At 36.6% G+C, this 25973-nt stretch overlaps 1 protein-coding gene across 2 annotated transcripts in view; it reads left to right on the top strand.

Moving 5' to 3' along the window:
• Positions 1 to 25973, top strand: part of ADGRD1 (adhesion G protein-coupled receptor D1) — a 141540-nt gene that overhangs the window by 8639 nt on the left and 106928 nt on the right. For both annotated transcript variants that reach the window (XM_068412708.1, XM_068412707.1), the window contains 10 exons: positions 366 to 488; positions 4408 to 4587; positions 5726 to 5980; positions 9579 to 9643; positions 10200 to 10355; positions 13159 to 13218; positions 14482 to 14599; positions 15500 to 15610; positions 17343 to 17418; positions 20402 to 20543. In XM_068412708.1, the coding sequence (XP_068268809.1) occupies positions 366 to 488; positions 4408 to 4587; positions 5726 to 5980; positions 9579 to 9643; positions 10200 to 10355; positions 13159 to 13218; positions 14482 to 14599; positions 15500 to 15610; positions 17343 to 17418; positions 20402 to 20543 (1286 nt within the window). The remainder of the gene's footprint in view (positions 1 to 365; positions 489 to 4407; positions 4588 to 5725; positions 5981 to 9578; positions 9644 to 10199; positions 10356 to 13158; positions 13219 to 14481; positions 14600 to 15499; positions 15611 to 17342; positions 17419 to 20401; positions 20544 to 25973) is intronic.

Raw genomic sequence — 25973 nt, 5'->3', positions numbered from 1 at the left:
TGTCTGGTGTTCAGAACTCTGAAAAACTTAAGGTTTATTCAGATTACTTTCAAATAATAATTTTTGGGTATATGGGTTCTGTCAAGCAGTCTTAGTTAATCAAGAATCTGAGTGATGGATATGAGAATAATTTTTACAAACTTGAAAGAGTTATCTGTATGGTTCTTTAAAAAAACAAAACAAACATTAAAACCCCAACAAATCCCCACCAAGCTCAAAAAACAAAAAGAAAAACAGCACTAAAAAAACCCAACAAAAGGAAACCTATAGTTGGCGCAGTATGAGGTGTATGAGTCTGTTAAAATCATGTTTTCAGAAAGCTTTAATTTATATAAATGTTAAACTATATTTTGCTTTTCTGTTAGATATTGTAGAAGGAATGGTGAACAAAGGCATTTACGTCACTGAAAAGAAAGGAGTTACATTTCTCTTCTTTGGAAGCTATAAGAATTCTTGCATTAGTAATCCAGAAGTTTGTGGACCTGAAGGTTAGTAAATTCAGTAACTACCATTTGCTTTTCTTTTGCTGTCGAATTATGTAATTCAATAATCATTGTTTCTTTCGTCATTGGCATGAACTCTGTAGGATTCTAGCTTGACACTTGCTGTAGCAAGAGCTGTATATTAACTTTTTAGGAAAGTAGGAGAAACTCAGAGAGCAGATGGTACACGGCTGTTGCCTGAGAGTATTAGAAAAAGTAATTCAGTATCCTATTGTAGGCCTATTTTCTGATACATGCTGTATCTTTTCATACTTTTTTTCATACCACTGGGAAATAATCAGTAAGTCATATTATTTCTATATCTATAGCATAACATAATGATCAGAATAAATTATTTGTATAGTACCAGAGCACTCCCAGTATCTCACAAACAAGAACATTAAAAGCATAAACCACTGAAATGTTCAGCAGAAAAAATGTGAAGAGAAGAAATCATACAAACAATAAATACTAAATCACTGTAGCAGGTATGGAAAAAAAAAAAAAGGAAAAAAACCAGCACCCCTTTATCTAAAAAGAGTGACTTTGTTATTCTCTGAATCAGATAAAACCTGTGGCAATGATAAGATATAATTTTATTCAAGCCTACTATTGCTTAGACATCCCTTCATGTTCATTGGTTGCATTTGTGTGAAACTGGTGTTAACTACACTTAAAACAGGGAATGCTTTCTGAAATGATCTTTGGATCTTTTCAGATGAAATATTACAACCTATGAAGTAAAAATCACAGTATTTTTTCCTAGCCTAAATTTAATAACATTTCAGAACTGTTGTTTTGACTTGAGAAAACATTCTTTTTGTTTTTTAAATGTTGAAATATTCTTTCCCCATCTTCCTTCTTTCTCAAGGAATTTTTAGACAATGCTTTTCTGTAAGCAGTTTTGGACTCATTAAAGTGGCATTTTCAGTCAAAAGAAGCATTTGTGAAAGATGTGAGAGAATGTTCTCTTAATCATTAGTTTGAACACAGTAGGAGAAGTTGGATTTAGTCAAACATATGTGAAGTTGAAATTAAAAAAAAAAGTTTAAAAAAGTAGCCCTATGCACAACACAGCATTTCATAAAGCTGTGTGTTCATTGTGTGCCTTACTTTAATTTTTATTTTTAGTTTCAGCATTTCATGAACCAAAGTGCACATAAGGAGGATTTAGATCCACAGGTTTCTTGTGGCTACAGGATGACCAGCAGCTTCAGTGTAGTCCAATAGGATAGACAGTCAAAGACGGGGGAAACCAGCTCAACTGCAGACATGCTGTATAACAGTCTCTCTGTCTACATAATTTAAACTTCATCTCTCAGCCTGTAAAGAAGGAATAATACCAGTTCCATACCTTTCAGAAGCATGGTGAAGTGCTGGAAAAAGATTGAGAGACACTTTGACAGAGGAATCACATTAATAGCAGTAATAGATTAACTTGGTCAGCCCTGGTGGCCCTTTCACTGGTGTGGTGAAAGATGGTGTGCAGATACAAGGGAAATGCATGGCTTTCTGGAAAGAGGGTTGGATCAGTGTTTCAACCTGTTACTGGTGTGGTAAAGAAGCTGAAATATGAACTCAGGCTTATCTGCTGATGAAGGTATTGCAACTTGCTTACAACAGACCTCAAATTCTTCAGTTGGGAGTTCACAGAGTTTATAGCTTTAAACATATATCCATCAAGATCTAGCAAACTGAGACTGATGATGTTCATATACTGATTGATTTCTAGGAGGCCGATGATAATTGATTAGCATTTCCATTGAGGTTATTTTATCATGTATAAAGCACTTAGGGAATGGTGCGTAGATCATGTAAATTGAGGGTTGCTGTCATGAGGATAAACAGAAAGATCAGTTAGACAGGAAGATACTACATAGTTAAATTATTTGTTGTGCAATAATATAATTTTTAACTTTTCTGTGAAGTTAATGTGACAAAGAATATGTGAAATGTAAAAAAACTGTGTCGTGGAGACTAGTGGGGGAGGAATATTTCTGATGACTGCAGTGAGCTGTCAGACTTTTCCACTTTAATCATAAAATTATGAAACATATGAAAAAAATCTATGGTTTTAACAAGAAATGTACATAATAGTTTGAGGGCTTCATTAACTTGTATTGGGCTATCTGGTAGCAAACTGGCAAAGTTCATACTGCCTGGGTGGCCTGCAGAACTGCTAACTATAAAATGATCCAGATAGATATTTTGACTACATGTCAAAAGAGCATAGTCAGCAGGTTAAGGGAAGTGATTATTCACCTCTGTTCAGTGCTCATCTGAAGTACTATGTCCCATTTTTGTCCCCTGATACAAAAGAGATGTCAACAAGCCAGAGTGAGTTCAGCAGATGACTTAAGGAGCTGGACGATATGCAATGGGAGGGGAGGCTAAGGCTTTGCCTTACACTGTGAAGAAAAGAGAATGCTAAGGGCCGTCTTCAACTACCTGACGGGTGGTGACAGAAGTAGATGGAGCTAAACAATCTTGGCGATGCACAATGAGAATGTGACAGGCAACGCAGGCACATTGTAGCACAGGAAATGCTGATTAGATCTAAGGAAAAAAGTTTCTTAGCAATGTGGATCTCCAAGCATCAGGATGGTTTGCACAGAAGGGCTGTGCAGTCTGCATCCGTGGTGATATGAAAATCTCAGCTGGGTTCTGAGCAACCCGATCTAGCTCTGATATTGACCCTACTCTGAGCAAGCAGTTCAGACTAGGTGATCTTCATGGTCGTTGCTAACTTAATTCATTATGATTCTTTGTGGCAAAAACTCTTCCACTTCAGTACTTCATAAACTTTATCTCAACCTGCTCTGAACTCAGATTTTATTGTTAGCAAGTTGTACTATAAATTCTGAGATGAACATTTTTAGGAGCTGTTTAGTTGAGCCATTTTCTTTGTAGTTGTATTTGACTGCAGAACCTCTACAGCAGAGCCCCTATGAACTTCTGAAGTGTGAGGGAGGTTTGATTTGCTACTTGTGTTTCAGTCAAGCCTTTTGAGGTAACCTTTATTAAAGAAACAAGCCATCTTAGAGAAGTCATATTTCTTCACTAAGGTGCAATCTGAAGAACTCTTCAGTTTTACAGTATAATAGTAAAATTTACTGTGAATTGAACGGGATTATTTGTGGAAAATTTAACCACATGTGCACTTGCAGTATTGCACTTGCATTTTGGGAAGAATTCTTCAATTTTTGTGTAGGTGGGGACCTCAGAATTTTAACTGTGGCTCTGCATATGTTGCTATCCCTTTTGCATTGGTTCTTTGCTTTCAGCAGTTACTGGAGCACTGAAGTGTGAAAACACAGGTAATAACATGCTTAGAAGAATTAGTGTAGTTAACAGTTGATGCTACTCAATAAGCATGGGCATGCTGGCAGCCAGTTAGTGCATCAGTAGCTTGGAAGCAGTAAATGTGCTATTTCTGGCTCTGCTGAACATTGAAAAAAGATGTAGATGCTGGTGGAGCATATGGAGATATGAGAGCAGCTTGGGTTTTGAAATAAGTGAAGAGAAGATCATAGGAGGAAAAGGGGATCATCAGAGGAGGGTGAGAATGGTAAGGAGACTGGAGAGATGAGGCAAAGGGAATGGAAGCATAACTCCGGAAGAAAAGACGACTTCATTAATTTTGATGCTCAAAGAACTTTAGTTTTTAATGGAGAGAAGCTACTCAGGAAGCAACGATTACTACTATGTCCTGGGTATGTGCATGTGATGTGATACCAAGGAAGAGATGTTTATTAGGTTTAAACTGTAAGAGCGTTGTTGATTTTAAAAATGCTGTCCTTGTTTATGCTAGCAGATGATCTGTCCTAAAAAGCATTCCCATGCTCTGTATTCTACAGTATTGGAAATTTTGAATTGCACTTTTTTTTTTTTTTAATGAAAATCTCCTCTTGCTTGTTTTCATCAGGAGTAACATTTTCCTTTTTCTGGAAGACTCAAGACCGGCAGGCTAAGTTTCTCCCCGCCTCTGGTGGACAAGTAATTTCCAGTGGTTTCAAAGTCTGTTCGAATGAAGGTGAAGGCTCAGTGGAATTTTACACTCGTGGGAATGCAATGATGAAGTGGAAAGCAAGCTTTAGTCCGCCAGGTAAAGTTTATAATTTTTTTTATTCATTTCTTTGTTATATTTTACTTTATTCCTATGGAGAGATGTAGTGGTAAGAGCACAACTTCAGGAAGAGATAAAGTATGAACTGAAAAAACAGTGCTATTGTATTATAGAACACTTGCCATTCAGTAACTATCCTCGGACCCAACTTCCAGCTGTTCCTGCAGTGGAATTCTTATTAATGTCAATAGATTAATGAGTGCTCAGATGGAAACATGAGTGAAGAATGCAGGTTAATCCCTGACAGTTCTCAGTTATGTTCTAAAACTGGATACATGTGCTGTCCTCTACTGCCTCCTAAATTAAGACTTTATTTGGTAACTGTCTAACTGGGTGTTTAGTGTTTTGGACGTTTTGTTATCTGTTGAGTGTCAAGCTTTGTATGCCATGGCATAGTATTAACAAACATTTTGGTATATCACATATCTTACGGCTTCTATCTAAACTGTGCATTGTTGGGGAGCAGTATTACATAGTGACTGGAACAAATTCTGGTCTTCTGGTAATGCCAATGACAGTCACTAAATCTTTTCTTTCCTTAATTTGACTCCCTGTACATTGGTAAAATAGGACTTTCTCACCTCGTAGTAGCACAGTTTTATAAAGCTTAATAAATCAGTTTAGAAATCTTATTTTAAGAGAAAAGCTACTAAATGGTAAGAATAATTCACATATTTGTGGATTATCCAATCCAAGTGAAAATTAATATTATCTTTTCAGCCTCTCAAGTATAACGAAGAAACTGGCAACTTTTAATTAGTCTATTTGCTTCTTCTCTAGTTCTTGCAGTCTTTATGCAGTTCTTGCTGAACTGAGTTTTGAGACAGTATTGAAGAGACTTCAAATCTCGGCCAATAGTAGTTAGCAAGTATAATTTATGAAACTGCAGTGAGCCCAACTAAGAGTTTAGACAAAAGCTAACAGGCATGCTGCCAAAGTACAGGCTTCCCCATGGGTATAAAGATTAATATACACGACATGAGCATTCCATAATTCACTCTTAGCACTTCCTATACAGCTCTATAGCATTGCACAAGTCAGCAAAAACTTACTGAACCTGAAAGACTCTAAATGGAATTGATTCATGGATTTTGCTGTGACTTTCAATGTTTTGCAGGTCCTTATTGGACTCATATTCTCTTTACTTGGAAATCAAGAGAAGGGCTAAAAGTCTACGTCAATGGAACTCTGAACACAACTGATCCAGATGGGAAAGTTTTCTATGATTATGGAGACCCCAGTGCAAATCTGCTGACTGGGACAGAGGGGGATCAAACTAAGCGCTATGTGAATGGGGCATTTGATGAATTCATTATATGGGAAAGGGCACTCACCCCCAATGAAATTGAGCAGTACTTTACAGCTGCTATTGGTGAGTATATGCACTGTTGTCATAATTCAACTTCTGTAAAGATGCTGACTTAAAAATGTTTAATGTGTAGGATTTGAGTTCATTTTATATCTTTCAGCTATTGAATATAATTTTTAGATGAAGAAAAAGTCAGGTATGAATGCCACTGAAATGTTCAGCTGTCTTTTGGACGTGCAGTCTTTTCATTCTGGGTTCTAGCTCCTTAAAAATGTCACAAAAATTACCAAGATCTGAAGTACCCAGCTGTTGTTAGATCCCCTAGGATCAAGAGAAGCAGGATAATAATTAGACTTGAATCAGAACAGTATTAGGAAAGACTGGCTCTGGATTTCTAACTTGCACTCTGGTTGTTGTGTAACTTAGGGCCAAGTCACTCAGTGTATTCCAGCAGATGTGGATAATAATGGTTATCTCTCCAGTTCCTGGAACAATAAAGACTTATTAACTCATGTATGCTTGTGAACTAAAAAGAAGTGTATCAGCTGAAATGTAGTATAAAAGGCAAAGAATCAGAATTAGAACAAAGATTTAGAAGACTGGCCAGTAAATCCTGTCAGTTGTTCTATGGATCTTTATTATAAAATTTTCCTTACAAGGAAGGCTGTTGCTATTAAGCGCTTGTGTGTGAGTAGCAATTAGAAAACATCCATCTCAGGAATAAAGCTATGGGACATCTGGAACATTTGGCTTCACTAGCAGTTTCCCTGCTTTCATTTATTCTTACTAGGTTACTGAGAGCTAAAGGAGTTACACCCGTAACTCTTGTGCTTTTAGACCCATGGGAACCATTTTCACAACAGAAACTCTTTGAATAACACAGAACTTCTGATGCATGCCTGGAAATGTGAATGTATGTGTTTGTGACTTCCAGGTTTGATTATAGCAATCAAATAGATACAAAATATATTTTATCAAAGAGAGGACATAAAAGACTTTATCTAGAATTGAAGTCACTGTAAAAGAAAACTCTCCATCTGGTGTATAATGAAGCAATTTATTTGCTTTGCCACATAAATAATAGCAATTGTGTTCAAGTTTTTGATTTTAAAATCTTTTTATTTAAAAAAGTGATTCCTATGAAAGTCTTCAAAATTCCAATTGGGACAGTATTCATTTGATACAGTAAATAGTTTTAAAATCTTAAAAAAAACCCCAACCCACGTTTATTAACTTTATAATGTTCTGGTCATGTTGGAAAAAATGCTTTTGTATGTGGCTGTTGTATTTTTCACAACAATCTAGGGTTACTATAACACTATCCAACTCAAAGCTACCATAAATCACATTCTTTGATTTAGTGTAACTCAAGAGGAATGTTATGTTGCTAAACTCAAGAGCAGTAGATTTTCAAATTGACCTGATCCATCTATATGTGTGCCCTGTTTCACTGTCAGAGAAGTATGACTTACATAAATACAAAGAGAACTCCTTTTTTTTTTTTTTTAACCCTTTGAATTCTTGTGAGCTCACAGCAACCATCCTCTGAAGCCCTCCACCCTCCCATCTGCACTCTAACAAATAATCAAGGCATCATGGAAGGCTCTTTCCACAAATGCAAATCCTGTTCAGGGCTTAAGTTTCTACTTCTTTCCTCTATACTTCATTTTGGAAAGAGTCTTACTGGGGCTCAAAATATCTGGTTGCTGGACATTAATGCTTGTAGCTGGCTTCTGGCAGAAAGAGTTGGGCGCTCGGATTCTGCTAAAGTCAAATTCTTTAAAGAGTTGTACAGATTTTTGCCTGTATCTTACCATTCAATCCCTGATGATTTTTAGAAGGCTGTATAGCAAACTCCCCGATTCATACATTGAGATGTTCATGCTGTGAGCTTTTGTGAATTTACTGCAATTTGCATGACATCAGGTGTGGTGGTGTTTTTTTGTTTTTTTTTTTCCTTAAACCCCTAGTTCACAGGTTTTCAGGGTCATCTGGAACTATCAGTTTTCTGTGAAAAACAAATTTCTAGCCTCTTAATTGAAAGTGAAGCTTGATGTGTCTTTTCTAGGGGCTTAGGAATTAAAATGTAAAGGGATGCCAGCTATATATATTTTTGGGGAAGTGTGAAGAATTTCAAGCCAATATTATTTTAAAGTACTCGGGTGATTTGGAGCACTTGAGAAATGTGGAGTATTGAATTTTTTCTTTTGCCTTCAAAGTAGTGGACCAATCAGATTTTATAAAATTTCCAATTTGATGGATGAAGTTAGAACATTCTCAGAGGAAGGAATGGATATTGCAATACTAATCAACATAGTAAACAAAAGTTATAAATGGTATCTATTTATTGACTTTGGAGGGCTTAAAGCAAGGTTGAAGCTGGGCTAATTTGGTTTGACATAAGAAACTTAATAGCACAGCCTGGTTTTTAGTAGAATGAATAATCATGTTCCTTTTGGACCTGTGAGAAAAAATGTGTCTTATATATGCAACTACTGTTTGATTGTGCTGAAATACCACACTCCTGGCAGATATAAATTCTTGTTAAGACATAGATTAGAAGAAAATTTTATTTCTCTATCACAAATGACCAATAAATCCCTTTGCACAGAAAGGAATCAATATTTTTAAAATGGAGCAACTGGAAACCATCCAAAATCGAGTTTATTCTTTCTGTCTCAACAAATCATTTATGACATGCTCATATGCTAACTTTCAATGGATATAGTGCTAGTGGGTGACATTTATTAGTAAAGCCTGTCTGATTAATAGCAACCTCCGTGTTGCTTGAAAACAGCTTAAAAACACCTAATAGAGACATTATCTATAACATGCTCAAACTACTAATGAAGGTTGTGTTTTGACTCCTTGACCCCGTTATTTGTTTTATGCAAAGCTGACGTGCACCACAAGCTTTAGTATGCCACCATTTCTACCAATGTTCTTCTATTTGAGGGTGCCTTAGTTTTGCTGCAAGCAACAAAAGTATTTCCATGGGCTTTGAATATTTAATACAGATTTTTTTAATGTGGAAAGTCTTTCTGAACTTGCCTTCATGGGTGTGATTTTATTTGGCACTCAAGCAATTGAGAATCAAGATATAAGTTAAACATTAGCATTTGGAGATCATAGCTGAGATTCGAGTCTCATTTTTTCCAATGTCTGTATGTTCCCAGTCCCAATTTATCACATATACAGAAATACAGCAAGGCTGTATATGAAATTGTCAGAAGTGCCTACAGATTATTAATTATTTCTGGTAAGACATAGTTGTTTTTTTTTTTTTTTAGATTTTCTCTAAATACTTTGCATAAATATTGGGGGAAGAGCAAGAGAAGGAAAATGGATGCCAATGTTTTAATTGTACAGTTGTCCTTTTTTAATTGAGATATAATACTTGACATTTCCTGTTTGCAAAGAAAGGTTTAAGTGTTTAATACTTAGACTAAATTGCAAGGCTCATCTATATAAAGATGACAAAATAAAAGTGATGAAAGGATCAATAAATTAAATTCTTTAAACAAGCCTGTGTAGCTACAGTACTGCATATAAGTAAAATGCACAGAACAGCAAGTAAGTTACTTTAGGTTAGAACTGATTTAACCTGCAGTGGGAATATCACATTTGTTAACACTCCCATTTGTGTATGTATTTTCCCCAGGTGTGCAAGTTTTGCTTTCTTCAACACTTCCATGGTCTGTGATGACAACCACTACAAAACCTGTGGTAGGAAAGTCCTCTTAACTTTTTTCTATAACGTCAGAATGTGTATATGTCACATATATAAGACATTCAAAAACAATTTGCTACTTTTTCCTCTTGTTTCCTTTAAAATTAGAAAAAAAATTCCCACCACAATAACAAAAGTAGTTTTCGTCTGTTTAGTAAATGCATGATGAAAAAGATTAAAATAAAATTAATTTTTCATATGCAGAATATATACAATTAGCTGTAATCAGCCTACATGCAATTAGCTGTTACAGTGTATTTTCACTTTCTTGCTATCTGCAGTGTCTGAGTTCTGTTAGTGTTGTTCTTGTTCACAGAGGCTTTCAGGAAACCATGGCAGATAGGACCTGAACTGCTAATGAAAAAGTGAAGCTGTGCCTGTATATTTTGTTTATCCTATCTGTCTGTGTGCTTTCCGTTTCCCTTGACTTATGTCGCCTCCTGTGTGTAACCACAGCAGTCTGCTATGCCTCAAACTCCCTTTTGGGTTAAAACAATAAATAATGACTGCTCTATGGAATAATTTCTGATGAGTTGTATCTTTCTCCTGTAGCTCTCTTCAAACGCCTATCATCCCATCATAACTAATCTGACCGAGGAGAGAGGGAACTTCCGCTCCCCAGACACCATGCTGGGCTACCTGGAGAACGTGTCCTTCAGCTTGCCCAACAAATCCTTGTCAGAAAATACTGCTCTAAGCCTGACAGGGGTAAGTGTCTTTTACATCTGTGTGGAGCCAGATGACCCTGAAATTTCTCCAGAAGCTGAGATATCGCATGCAGCTTTGAAAGCTTTTGCTGATTGCAGAAAATATATATGAAAAAAGCAGTAGCTATTTTAAGGGAGTAGCAGAAGGTGAGCTTCAACCAGAGAAAATAGTTTAAAGATCTCATTAGCTCTTGGGGATATTATTTAATGCATAAATTATAAATACCTGGAACCATGACCACACATCAAAAATAATTTAGTTAGGCAGGAAACAGGAGAAAATAATTTGTTAATTTTTCAGCTGCAGGTGAATCCAGTGAAGAATATGTAATTCTGGAAAAAAAAAAAGTCAGCATTTTCTCTGCATGGCCCAGCTGATCCAAAATTCAGCAGAGTTTGACAGTCGTCTGTCAGGTGCAGGACATAAAGACACTGTAATCAGAGTAGTGACAGCAGCAAAATGGAGGCGTGCATGAGCTAATGGCAAACTAACTTGGATTCAGGGAGCACTCTGGTTGTGGCTGTACCAGTCTGGCCGCAGGGTAACTGCCCAAGTATGAACTTGTGACTTATTATCTTTGAAATTTGCACATTCACTAGAAGGTTAAAAAGTTATCAATTACAGCTGACTGACCAACTTTTTGTTAGCATTTATTGCAGAGGGCAAGTTGTGTCTGTCCTCCAGCTTCTCTTTTGCAAAGTCACGCATCATTCTTGCTGGACTCTGCAATGGCAGAGGCACACACCCTGCTCTGCCAGCTCTGTGTTGGAGGTGGAAAGCTGTGGGAGAGGGCCTGTTTGTGATGGTGGTGTCCTTAGCTGCTATGAGTTCATAGCTTTATCTTGCACTGGGTTCCAATCATAGCCAGGACTCCTGTGCAGATGTATCACAAATCTCCACTGAAACTGGTTCATGGAAAGATCAGGTCCAAAGCTTAACAGTAATTTATTTTTGTTTAAGCTAATGCACAAAGAAAAAAAAAAAAAGTATTTTCTGCAGTCTGGGCTGAGGACAAGGGGTCATGTTCTGCTAACATAAAGTTAGCCTTCTGTAAAATGATGGGCATCTAATTCCCTGATTTCAGCAGGCTAGAAAGCTATTATTACAGTAATCAGCTCTGGCCTCACTAGTGATTGTTCCTTTAAGCCTGCGGGTAATACCAGGGTGACAAGGATTATTTACTCAGACAAACAATATAAATAAATGCTTCTGAAAACTACATGGACAGCAATTGATAATTTGTATTAAACGCTTAGCATTTGCAGACTGTAAAGCTTGGATTTCATGGATCACAGTTTAATATGTAGCAAAAACTCTTCTAAAAAGCTCTAATACTTTGTTTCCTTTGTTTTGCTGAAAATTTTGTGTGGGCTCCGAATTGAAAATGGAACATCATCCTGTCAGATATCATACCTGTTTCCCACATCATTTCAGTTGCCATTTGGTTGCTCATTCATGCTATCTGATGCTGCTTTGTGTGCTGTGAAACTGATTTGCAGACAGAAATGTGGAACATGATTATCTTTAGCAAAGCTATTTTGGGAAGTAAACACAAGAGAGTCCTGATCATACATACAGACTCTGTCATTTGTCTGATTGATGGTTAGGCTTTGTATTGTCTGCAGCTAATTCCCTGAAAGACAGGCACTGAGCGTGCATGCCATTTTCTGTAAAGTTATCTCTGTCCTCATTGTCATATGCCTCACAGCACAAGAAAATTTGATTTAAGTGATATGCAATAAACTTTCTGATTACCGACACACATTTATAATGCATTGCTTCTGACAAATCTGACCTGTGTTTTCTGTGATAATGCTGCTCTGCTCAGTACCTCCAGCACTCCTGCTTTCCCTCCCTTGCCAGTGGTCTAACACATCCTTTTTGGAGTAATTCTGCAGTGATGCTGTGACCTGAAAAAGAGATATTCACGGAATGCTCTGGGCAATTTGGGCTGGGACCTGGGTTTAGGATGACTTCTGTGCATGCCAGGTAGAATTCAACACTGAATGTTTGAGAGGGGCTGCAAAAATTTTTGTTTGTGCTGCCCAAAATAAAGCTCATCTAGCAAAGCCCTGGTACTACCCTATGTATTATGGCTTGGAAAATTATGCTCAGAAAAGTCTTGCAACTTTCTTCCACGTTTCTCTGTGGAACTTTTCTATATTCAGTTGATGCTTTTAAGACATTTTAACAGAGAATTTTAAGCAGGAGATGTGGGTTTTTTTCGTTTCATTTTCTGTGTGATTTTTCTGTGTTCCCTTTTCTCTCCTTCTGTTTGTCTTCATCAGCAAGACTTCTTAGGACAGGGACTGTATTGTGCTGAGCACTTGAACAGTGCCCACCATGACAGATCTTGACCTCTAAAACAACCTTTAAGTGCAAAAGTTAAGCAGATAATAAATTGTACAAGTGATGGGACACAGTTATTTATCTAGTGCTGTTGAAATATCTACTCATCTAAGACTAAAAGAGGTATTAATGACATATGAGTTTAGATAAAATGGAAGAAGAAGTTCACCTTAGTCTTAGTTCCAGTGTTGTCACCTCAGCTGTAGTATAATGATTGCACTTTGGGAGTTTCACTGTGGTGTTACTTTTAATAACTAAACGATTACTTTAAAATATCACCAAATACAAATGAGAGTGCTGGCAGGTAGAGATGAATCTGTGACTTGAATGAAAATGGGCTTGTCATCTTAAAATAAACCCAAGAAAATCCTAGCAGAGATCTGCCTTGGATCCTTATCAAGAGATGTAGCTGATTAATACATAATCGAATAATATAGTTTTATTTATCTTTTAGGCATTTTTAAAAGCTATTGGAGATTTTCTGTTATTGCCCAACTGGATTGATGTACCAGAGGTAAGACAAATGGGCTTAAATTTGTAGGTTACTTCAGTTGCATAATTTCACATGGATAGTAATGAAACTGGTTGCCTCTATTTTTCTTTTTGTTAGGCCTTTTTGGCAGTATGACTTAGTTATTTTCTCATATGTCGTTTTCATATTTGCAGTAAAGATGCACAGAGAAAACAATTATGTCATTTTCTTTTATAATGTGTTTTTGAGGGTTAAAATAAGGGAACTTTATCTGCTGCTGTTTCCACATATTTCAGGATGAATAAAACAAAATTATATTTATAAAAATTACAGATATTGTCACTAAAGTGTTTAATCACTCCTTTTTTAGCGCTGAACTTTGATATTTAAAAGTTTATATTTGTTTTGTAGATTGATGTTTTTAAATGCACATAAAATATGTGGTAGTGCTTACCTGTTTAGTAAACTGAAGCTTTGAGAGATATTAAACCTAATAGAGGGGAAAAGTAACTTGTATCAATGTTATTTCTCTTCTAGTCTACCTCTTAGAGTGCAGAGAAATACTTACAGGGGGAACCCAGGAATTTCCTGAGATTTTTGGTTGGATCTTAAGGGAGCACAGATTTCAGAACAGGGAGCCTTTAAACTGAGAGAAGGAGAGGCTAAAGTAAATTAAGGTCTCACTGAAGACTAAAATGCTTTAAAGACAAAACAAAGTCTAATTGATTTGAGTTCTTAGCCTAAAATCCTTCATCATCTCTGATGTAAATAGATTTCAGATAAAATATATTTATTTTTTATTGAAGCATGCTTTCACTCTGAGATTTTATGGATTAAATTTCAGCCTAGATGGTTGTTTTCCAGGGGACATATAAACACTTTGTAAGTACCTTTATACTGGAGACCATTTTAATAAAGATGAAAGAAAGGCCAAACTGTAGTGTCTCAGCATATGTTCCAATAAAGATCTGATACCAGCTTTATGTACTGTCAAAATAACCTGCTCCATTCTTGGTCTCATTCTGCTGAATCCCGAGTATAAATGACCGTCAAATGCTGGTGGGAGCAGAGAGTCATTTGGAGACATTCTGTAAAACATAGTATTTTATAAGGTCAGGCTCTGGGTGGCATCAATTTGTGTAACATTTTATCTACTATATGTGGAAAAGGTTGTGGAGAAAGTCACATTTGACTTTGGATGGTTGAATGGTGGGTCACACGGGAATTTAACATGGCACCTTGGCATTTTGTGCTAGGAACTGCAATTTCTTTTGTTGTAGAGCCTTCTCTTTCTTCTTCCCCCAGACTGCTCACATATTTGGAAGTTTAATTCAAACTATTGACAATGTGATGGCGCATATGACGCGCAATCTGGATGAAAACTCGTTACCTTTAACTGTTGAGGGCACGTCATCTGTGGCAGGTAGGATATAGCAGAAAATGTGCTTCTGGACTGTCTGGATATCCTAAACGCTTCTGTGTTTGCAGGCCCTCCTTTGCCAGCATGAAGGAGGAAATCAAAACAGATAATTTTCTCTTTTGAATACAAAACAGTGTTTCAGTTGTAGAAAGATGACTGTGCAGTTAGTCCAGAGGTAATCAGCTCTGACTGTACTTAAACTTCCTTGAGGTTGTTTATTCATATGAATTCTATTAAATGAATCTAGTAATACTATACCAATAGGCAGTGAAAGGGCCTAGAGCTCTTATGCAGCACTTCAAAGCTGCAGATGACTGGATGCTACAAAACCTTAGTTTTGCAAAGTTTTTAGAAGAGATTACAAATAGGAATAATTTTGACCTTTTAGGAGAATTTTATTTCACTGCTATTTAGCATCCTAGCACCCTGTGTTTTCGGCTGCTACAAGTAAAGGTAATTCATCTGTTCTGGCATTTTGCTCTGCCTTGTTAAGACCTGTGTGAGGGGGCAAATAACCTGAGCAGTCATCAGTACCATTAATCACTGCACATACTCTTGGACACTGGTATTCTCAAATGGAACAGTGGAGGTCAGAAATAATGCGTTCAAATGTCAGTGAAAGAGTGTGTTGTCAATCTGTTTTGCTTGCTCTGGTAAGCTCAGTATTTGAGCATGGGTGAAGTGATCCATGGTATATTAATAGGGCGCATACCACCTTCTCTGTCACAAAGGAGTCGGATATAAAAGGTAATTCTATACTCAGGGAATTTACTGCATTTTCTGCAAACATCTGGGGTTTTGAATTCAAGACTTGCAATAGCTATTAGGGAAGTCTTGTTAAATAGTCAAGTAGGTTGTGGAGGGTATTGATTTTATCATATTTTTGTTTGGGTTATCACACAGATTACACCTTGGTCAAAATGCGTCCTCAGACTTTGAATTTGTCCTACTATCGATTTCCATCTCAAGGACAGAGTTATATTTCCATTCCCAGTGAAGCTTTTCATGAAAAAGGTAAGGAAAAATTTAAAGGGAGGAGCAGTCATGTCAACAGGGTATCTAAAAATGATTTTGCTTCAAAACAGGTTTTGGTTTGCTTTATTTTTCCAAGTAACTGATTTGATCATACTGGCTCCAAGGAAGCAGCAGTTGTCCTGTCATACTAATGAATGATTAATGTAGAATTTTCATATTACTTGAATTAATCTTGAATAATACAGCTGGGCCACAGAGACTGAAACCATTTATTTTTGACATCTTTTTACATCAGAGAAGCCATAATTTCATAAATTGTTTTTAATCATCTGAACTGGTTATTTTTAAGAAATTCCAGGATGTCAGGTCAGGTATTACTTATCCTTTCATGCAAAATCACTCTTCAAATGTTGTATAAAATTAAACTATAAAATGACAGGTTTAAGCAACAGCAGCTACAGAAACAGAATGAAGATGTAAACTACAGTCAAGGCAAAATGGTAGAATTCAGAAATCCATACCTAGGCTAAAATTTTAATAAACTCAAAAGCGAAGTATGGCAAAAATCTGAAACTTTAGTCAGTACTCTAAAATAACAATGTTTGAAGTTAATTATCTAGGTTTTAGTCATTGTGGATTAAAGGAACTTATTTACAAAAGCATCTACCTGCATCCTCAAATCTTTGAAAATCTGACCTATGTGCCCTAAATTCCAGCCCACAGAATTCACACACCCAGAGACCTTTCTGCTCTCATCTCTGTTGAAGGAAGGTTGGTTCCTGTTCATAAAGTGCAAAGCTAGCTGCAGATAACCTGCAGTGAGGAACACTCTAATTACTGAACTGTCTACCTGATTTGTGATGACAGCTTTGTTTCTTTGCACTGGCAGGGGCTGTGGCTGGAGACTTCAATGCAAGTGCTCCGAGGCTTGAATATCTATAATTGGAAACCAACTTGTAATGCCAAAAATAGCATGTGAGAGGACTTTTTTTCATTTCCCACTAATAAAGTCTCTCACCATGCAGATTTCTTTTTTTTTTTCTTCAGAACATTATTATACTTGGTATCCTGAAATGATCCAGCCCATTACATATTTAACTCTTTTTCCAGCTAAAGCTCACTTCTGAGTAATATCAGCCTTCAGGCCACACTTCTACACTGTCCAACTGAGCTAACCTAAAAAGTTATTATTCCACCTTAAACATTTCATACTATAAATACTTGGAACCCAGCAAAAGGATTGTAAAAGACATCCCTGGGGCTGACTCTTAGAAAATACACATCTGTCTCTTCACTCAGATGCTGGAGAACCCATAAATACTTCGCATGCAGACAGCAAACAGTCAACCAAAGTGGACACTGGTTGCCTGTGTTTGAGTTTCATAAACTGCCAGTTAATGTAGGTGGTGGTAAAGTAGCCTTCAGATTAGTGCAGCTACCATTGAGATATTGTCTCTGATATGTCATGCGACGCTTTCTAGTGCTATGTGGGAGATTTATAACTGACAACTAATTACTAATAACTTATTTTGGAAGTACTGTTGTGCAGGGCAGGCATCCTTCTGTTTACTTCTGGTATCTGTCTCCTGTGCTGTACTGCAAGGTGTTCATACTTTTTCACTTACTTAAAAGAATAATCAGAAACCTGCTAAAGCAAAGATATGAAAGTCTACAGAAGTCAAGGCTCTTAGCATGGAGTTTCAGGTCTAGGAAAGAATTGTCTCTTGCGTATAGCTTGCTATGAGGAATAACGCCTGTTCCCTTTTCACAGCTTGGATTACCATTGTCGGCCTGCTTTACCATAACATGCATTATTTCTTTCATAACATCAACCCTATGGATACCAAGTAAGTATCTCGGACCTCTCATGCTGTAACAGCTTGTTTATTACCTTCATGATATACCTTTATAACAGTCATGTCATTATCAACTGTAAATAAATTACGAGCCATAATCCTGATTCTGCAATATTGAGGACATGTAGTCATTAACTAAAGAGAGATAAAAGCTTACATTAGATGTTTTATTTTATGTTGTAGTAAAATAGATTCTCATAGTGACATGTTTGTCTTTCTTTGTCTTCCATTCATCAGATCTGGTATTAGAATTTCATAATTTTCATCTGTCTCGTAAAAGGAAATTACATCTTTTCTCATGACACATATAAAGATAAAGCTTTCACTTAAATGAATCAAGTAAGAAAATATAACATCCCTCTTTAGATAAAATCTGAATCCTAATCCTAGAAACCTGTAAGGTAATTTTATAACAGGAGACCAGGCAATGCTTTAAAGACCTGTTGTTTTATATGCTGCATCAATGAAATCATTAGCAGATAAGATAAAGTGAATGCAGAGCTGTATACCCCTCGGCAATGCAGTTTCCCAGGGAATTTTGCAAGGCCATTCGTGTAAATCATTACACTTTCCTTTTAAGCTAGTATAACTTTATGTTTTTATTTGATCTTCACTGGGGTACGTAGATTAGTTTATGACAGCAGAAGGAAAGATGCAGCATCTCAGCTGTCATGGATGTCAGGAATTGCCTTCCTTTCTTTACATACAGTTACACGGAAGGTCATGATGGTGGGAACTCATTTGTGGACTTCAGGGTAAAGAATCCTGGCTTATGACCAGATTGATCACACTGAGATAATCACACAGCTATTGCTAAATAGCATTTTTAAATCAAGTAGCAAGCTGTACTGTTGTTTACCCAGCTCTCTCAAAAAAAGGGGATTTAGCAGGTGGCTGTAAAGGAACCATGTCATTAGTGTGCAACATTTCTTTCTGACATGAAGAAGTGGAGGCAATAATTTATGACAGTTTATGTTTTTCAAACAGGGAGGATCAGTGAAATTTGTTAAGATAATAAGCTATAATCTCAACTTCTCAAAGAGAGAAAAGAATTAATATGGTCTTGACTTAAGTCAAAGTTTAGCAAACACAATATGAGTAAAGATGCTGCATGTCAAAACACAGTATTCTACTGCATTGTCATAGAGTCTACGGCTCCTGGGGCTCTTCTATAGCAAAATAAACTAGTCATATTTGTGTACACTCTCTGAATTTTGTGGAATAGGACAATCTGGAGACCCATTCCTGTTCCACTGAGTCGTATCTATTTTGTAGCACTCATTTTTGAGAAGGAAGGGTCTGGCCCTGCTGCAATGTTAGAGAAACACAAAGATACTGGAGAAGAAACATCTCCTGGATTTCTGTAATTAATCCAAACTACTTGAACTGTTTGCAATATGTAATGCACTACAGAATCACATCTATAAAATTCTGGATGCAGATGGGTCCGAAACAGCATCTAAAAAACTAGTAATATAGGGAATGCTAGCTTAACAATTTTTTCCTCTGTGGAATCAAACCCCAGGTATTCAAAAAATGTTTTAAAAATAAGTATGCACTTCACTTCTGCTTGGTTTTCTTTTTTGTGCTGTACTATTATAACTTTTTTGGTTATGTTTCAGTAGAATAACAATGTTTTCCCAGAGTAGTTTGTTTTAAAGACTTTCTTTTATGTTCCATCTAGCACTGGGCTACTCAAACACCTGTAATTTGAAGCCTGTCCATTTTCTTCTTAAGGGCAATTTTTTTTTTCTTTTGTGGTGAAAAGCTAAAACCGAAACTCTTAGAGCTTTTGCGCTGTTGACTTCTATTTTTAGACTACATGAACAGCAGTTTCTAAGGGGAGTCAGTTTTGATTCTTTAAAAAAAATACCAAAACAAAAGAAGTTTTGAGCCCAGTTCTGCGCCTGCTCATATACAACTTGTGTAAATCTGTAGTAATCCCAGTGCAGGTAACCGGATGACAGACTCACTGCTGTCTAACGTCCAGGGCCACAGTGAAGAAAGGCTTGTGTATGCAAGCACAAAACACAGACACTGTTTCTTGCTTGTGCTGAACAGGTGATGCATGTAAATAAGGTGGTTTTTAATGTGCTTTGCAAACTGCCTCTTTCCAGTGTTGTGCTATGTTTGGAAACCCACGCTGATGGTTAATTCGCCATGGCTCGTATTTCTCATAGTAAATACCGTTCATTCACATACTGAAGAGGTAGATGACAGAGACCATGTTACTCCTGCACAGTTTGTTGCTGATAGTGTAAAAAATTTTACCCTACAGCCAAATGGATCTTAGTTACTCCCAAATGTGCAAAAATGCCAACGTCATAAGTTTTAGCTGATAGCAGAAGTAAAAGGGTCCTTATGTACTGCAAAATTACTTCAACCTAGGAAAAAATTACCTGGACTAATCAGATGTTTAGTCAGGTTCAGCTGTTTGTATTGTGACCTGACTTCCTCTCTAACAAACCTGACTGGACATAATCAATTTTTTAAAGTAAAGCTGTAAATGACTTCTAAATATATTCCTACATATATGTTTATATGCATTATATACAAGTATATGTGTCTTATACACTAATGTGTATGTTTAATTAGACAGCATGAAACCCCCGCAAGCTTTCTCCTCACTTAGAATTGCTTTGTTTAGTTAGGTTATTTTTAGATCCTTTACTTTGTAGAATTCTCTAATTATCTGAAGCACTTTCAGCAATGCTTGTAAACCTTTGCAAAAGAGGAGCAAAATGAAGGAATACTTATGTTATCAAGTCTCCTAAAGTCTAAAGCTCTTCCCTATACTTTGTAGTTGTTGCTTCCAGTCCTGCAGGATCTTTTGGGGCCAGATCTTTCTCCCCTATAGAAATTCATTGACTTGAATGGAAAAAGGAGGTCCTATGTTCCTGTTGTTCTGAGTGTTGTGGATGAACTACAAAAATTTTGTTGTTCTACTTCCTTAATATATTTGTTTCTTTCCAAGGATTGCTGAAGCTGCTGCCTACAAAGGTTATATGATCTCAGCAACCAGTTTTCTTATCTCTGTCAAAGTGGAACCTCTGCCCAAGTTGTCCCACAACCTTTCAGGATCTCCTCTTATTACCATCCAGCTCACTCACAAATTGGTAAGTGAAATGGAAACTACCAGGTCAGGCTATCATCAGAGCTGTTCAAAACATTAGTGTCTGTGATGACTTCTTTGTATTTCTCGTGTACTTTTTGTGGGCATTTTTAGTATAAATTCAGATGGCATTTGTGACTACAATATCATGTTTTTTCCAACTATTACACTTCAGTAACTTCTGTTTCCATTACTGCAAAAGGCTGTGAAAAAGAAGGTGAAGTGACAAGTATAGCTTTAGGCCTTTCTGTATGTATTGTTCTATGGATGGTATCAATTACTGCTTTCTCCTTAGAGCTGTCAAAAATAAAAATTCACTTATGGTTTTTGCTTTTGGTCTTAATCCACACTGAGATAACTTAGGTTGGGAATTCTTAATGTAGCTTGTTTTCCCCCAAATATATTTAATGCAAATGTTATTTTAAAGATTTGTTTGATTCTGGGAAAAATATATACTTTATTAAGATACTACCAAGTTAGGGCTAATTTAGCATTGTTCAATCTCATTCCTTTGCTCCACATGGTTCATTTTAACAAACGTAGTACTGGGGGAGTTGTCTGCCTGACCGTGAAGTGTTAATCTTTCCTACCAGATTATTACACTGAATCATTCAAACACCTGCTTCTCTTCTCATTTTTTGACCAACTCCTCTCTCAATCATTTCTCTGCTTCTGTTCTTTTACTTTCTGCAATGAATGCTTCCCATCAGAACCCCACAGTGACCTGCTTCTTTATGCTCCTCTCTAGAGCACTTCATCAATGAAGCTTTATCAGCTTTTCTTGTTAATCCCATCTCGTATTCTGTTATAGGACTTTTTTAAATCTCCAGAACTAGGAGTCATATGAGACCATCAGCATTCATTATTGTAAGTGCAGCCTGCATGTCTGGGAAGTGCTCTCTTGGGGTACTCTTTTGGAGATGGTAAAGTGCAGGGAAAAGACAGACCTCCTCTTCTCTGAACTGTGCTCCCATTATAATAAAAGTGCTGGTAGTCCTCTTGCAGTTCAGGGAGATAGAGATGAGGTTAAGGAACATCTTTATTGAGCTTTTAATGAGGCAATGGGACTTTTGTCTCTAAAAGATACTCGAACATCATCCTTTTCTCTGTTGCCTTTTGCCTGGCCAGCAGTGTGCCGTATCCTGAGGTTTGTTTAACATCATTACTGATGGGAAAATAAAATGAGAGAAGAACCAGTTCCATTTGTACACAAATATTAGTGCTACCATGAAAGAGACAAATCAATGTGGAGCCAATTTATTTTTATGGCAAGTTAAGTGTTGACTAATTTATATATTGATCGAGGATAAACAATTACTTTTGCCCACATCTGCAGAACAAAGGTATAATTTTTCACTGAATGGACTTTGCCAGAAAAACTTGAATAAAATACAATTAAAACTGTGACTCATACAGAGGGTACCACAATTAAGCAAAAAGAAAAAATAATAATAAAGCTTGTAATTTAAAAATCAATGTGAAGTTAGGCACTTTGTTATGCAAGTTAAATCCTTGCTATAAAGAAAACAGAAAATCCATTGAATTCAAATGAGAAATGAACGTAGTTGCAGCTAATTTTCTTGCTCCTGGGCAACCTTAAAATACCACTAGTCATTCTGATGATATACAGCATCTCTTAACAATGCAGCAATAGTTCTGTATTGTTAATGTTATTAACCGAAACATCCCAGGACTTATTTTCTCATAGGAATCCATTCTAAAAGCCTAGAAAGGCACAGTAACAAAAAATATAGATTTTCATTAAGCATGTTGAAGATTGCTAGTTGTAAGAATCAGGATTTCCTTGTAATAAGCTGTAATTCATAGAAAGTTTCATTTCCCTGTCAGAATAGACTTAAGCCTTTGGAGGCACAATACTTTCCCTGTGTTATCACTCATTTGTCATGAAACAAGTCCTCAATATTTCTTTGAAACGAATCCTTTGCCTTTGAGGTGGATATTGCAACAGGAGGGAGGGCATCAAGAAGTGATTGAATGTTTTTGGAAGTGTGCAAGCAAAGTTTGCTTTTAATTTTAAGTTTAGTTGCTGACTTTTATTCTTTGGGTATGTGGGTAAGTTTATATGTCAGCTTCCGCTTAGTATCTATAAAATTACCTCTTGCCTAAATAAAATAACCACTGGTAACTGGAAGCAAGTGTTATCAATCTACAGCAAAAAGCATCTGCTTTTTCTCTTTCAAATTTCTGCTTGCAAATGACAGTGCATCAGCAGTTGGAGGTCAGTCAATACCAAGCAATAAACTTAGAAAAATCTTGCTGGCTTATAAACCCAGAACTGATTTCCACAGTTATCCTGTTTTACAGAACTGTGGCGTCTTGTGCTACTTCCCTCTCTGTCTTTGATTGAACATTTGTCACAGGAGGAGAAGAGAAAATTATGGGGTTTATATTTGACAGGATCAAATCTGGTCCAGTGATGTAGAGTTCTGTCCCAGCTGCGAACACAATTTTTAAATTCAATTTACTTCATCCTGTTTAAGTTCCTCATCAGTGACTACATCCTCCAAGCATCGTTGCATGTGGTGATGTGTTATTGCAAGAGTTGCAGCTAGTTGTGCTACATTTAATGAACTGCCACAATTTCTGCCAGAAAACATTGTATTTCTTTGCACAATGTTAATACAGATAAATACGTATTTAAATATTATGGAAAAAAGCTACTGCAGAGGTGAAGTAGCCAACATTCAGATGTCAATAACTTTGATGTTTAATATTATAAACAGAAAAGTAAGAATAACGTACCACCAGTCCCTAATCCCCACTGTGAGCACAGATCCTGTAAAATCTCTCTTGATGAGGTCAAGCTGTTTTGAAGTGGCAGAAGTAAACTGTAGCATTTGAAATAGCAAAAAGCTGGATTTAGATTCAAAATGCCCAAATTATATCTTTTTTTTTAAAAAAAAGGTCAGAATTAGTTTTGCTGATTGAGAATTTCAAATTCACTAGAGTCAGACACTTGGAGAGAGTATGTTTTTGAAACTGTTTTGTAAAGAGATATATTAACTATAAAGGGTAAAATTCTAATTTAATTACAATCCATGGTAGAACTACTGACTCCCATGGGGCCAAGCTTTCAGTCCTCACTCTAGTGGTGATCTAATGTTGCTTTCAGACTGGTACAACTCTGATCTTCATTATTCATAACAATTTGAAGAGAAAACAGAATCAAATCCAAAGACTAAAAATGAAGATTTGTTTCAGACAGTTTGTCTGTTGATTGTACTGGCAGCCAGTGCTTTTAGTGAGTAGAAATCTAATGCTAATGCATTGCTATCTCTCCGTTAGTTACGCCTTGAACAATCCATGTAAAAGCCTGTTAGATTATGGGTTTACATGTCTTGGTTGCCAATCCTAGACATTATCACGTGCTTGTATTCAACTTCCTAGACTTCTGGCATGTCTGCCCATGTCTCTGTGAAGCCTCTTAAGCTTGCAGGAATGACTTATATGGAGTGATTGACTGATATTTAAATGTATGTAAACAAATGATGCTTCACTCAGAAAATGGTAAATATACTAAATCTATTTTTGGCATCCTGATTTATATTCCGCTGCCTTGGAAACATACGCAAAAATATTCTGAAAATGATAAGGTAATGAAAGGCAAACTGTTGTAAAGAAGGAACATGTTTTGAAAAGAATAAGGTCTTCTGCATATACTCTGGTTTAGGAAGTTGTTGTGGAAAGTCCGTAGGTTGGGTTTTTTTAAATCCCTTGAATAATTTTTTTTCTTTGGGGGGTGTGTGTTCAAAAGAGCACAAGATCTAGAAGGATATGGATGGCAACAGGAAATGTATTAATTTGGATGTACTTCTAAATCATAAAATATTTAAGGTTTTTGAACATGAAGCTCCTCTATGTTGGCTCGCAGTTAAGAGGGATCTGACTAGAAATTCTTGAAAGTTGCATATTGGCGCGTTACATCAGACATTAACAATGAATGCAAGGGAGTTCAGTAGAGTTTTGTGGAACTGAAAAAGCTTAGTTTGTGATAATGAGGGTTGAATATTAAATATTCACAATTTCTGCAGGAAAATGCTGTGAATATTGCCTTGGACCACTGAATGGCAAAACTAGAATCTGATCCACATTCACAGTGGAGTCCTCACAACCATAATAGAAAAGTGGGGAAGGTTGAGGGAGAGATACCAGTTATACAGTATAATAGAGGCAAAGATTATTGATCTACTGCTGGTGATTAGTGGCATTAGTACAGAAATAATTGCACAGATTTTGGAATTAATTCTACCTTTTTTATTATGCTCCTGAGCTGTTGCATTTAACCAGTGATGGAAAAATAAGGCACCTGCTCAGCAGTGATGAGTGTGACCTGCCTCTGCCTTTCCACGGTGGTGTTTCCTCTAAAACAAAACTGGTGTCACCAGATACTGCATCGTGGCTGTGCCCGTCCTCATTACAAGGCAGCAGCACGGCTAAGTATAGGCTCTGTTACAGTAACATCACCAGTCTGAAACAATGACTGTATTTAGTTCTCACAATATAAATAAAAACTTTGGCTTAGAAAATAGTGTTAATTTTAGCTCAGAAATGGCAATGGAATCATACTTTAGAGAAATCTGTGGATGGTAAATTTCTGGTTTTGCTTGTTTCACTCCCCACCACTTCTTACACTAGGCATTTTAACTCCCCTCTGCTTTGCAACAGAGCTGGTAGATAATGATATTAGCAGCTGCTAATAGAATCTTGGAGTTGTTTTTCTAGCAGGAAATGTGCAGCTGCTAAGGAGGGATTTTCCTTTTTTTTTTTTTTGTTTAAAAAAAAAATGTAGAATCCTTCCCAATTTAGGAGGCTAACACAAGCTGGGTCAGCAACAAGATTAGTATCGGGACAGGGCTGGCCAAGAGGAACTGCATTTCAGTGACTCACCCTGAAGCTAGCTCTGCATACCTTCCTCCTCTGCAGTGACTCATAATAAATTTCAGTAATCTTGATCTGTTCAAGCTATCATTTAATGACTAACATATGCTTTGAAGGGGAAAGTGCACTCTAGACAGGCGGGGCTTATCTGATAACACGTTCAGTATGACAACCAGAGCATCACAGTTTAGGGGAGAGAGCGAAGAATGTAGCAACGTGTTTTACAGGGATTACTCATGTGATTTGAATCACTTACTGCTAAGTGCTTTGCTGAAGTTGGGTATTAGATAGTGTTAAACAAGGAGAGACAGAAGAGATGAAAATCATTAATGTACAAATCCCATGAACATATAAATGAAATAGAAAGAAAATTAATTTGCAGTAAACAAAAGCTGGATAAGTTCAGAATATTAACCTGTTCTTTAAAAAAAAATTTCATTCTCCTTTCTAACTTTTCTTTTTTTTTTGCCAGGTTTTAACTTTCTAAGTGCTTTTTTCTTTGAGAATTATTTTCCTCAGACTATTGGATTTTGAT

Source organism: Nyctibius grandis, chromosome 14 (assembly GCF_013368605.1).
Source record: "Nyctibius grandis isolate bNycGra1 chromosome 14, bNycGra1.pri, whole genome shotgun sequence".
Classification (NCBI taxonomy): Eukaryota; Metazoa; Chordata; class Aves; order Nyctibiiformes; family Nyctibiidae; genus Nyctibius; species Nyctibius grandis.
The sequence above is the reverse complement of the archived record's forward strand: the minus strand, read 5'-3'. Positions and strand labels throughout refer to the sequence as shown.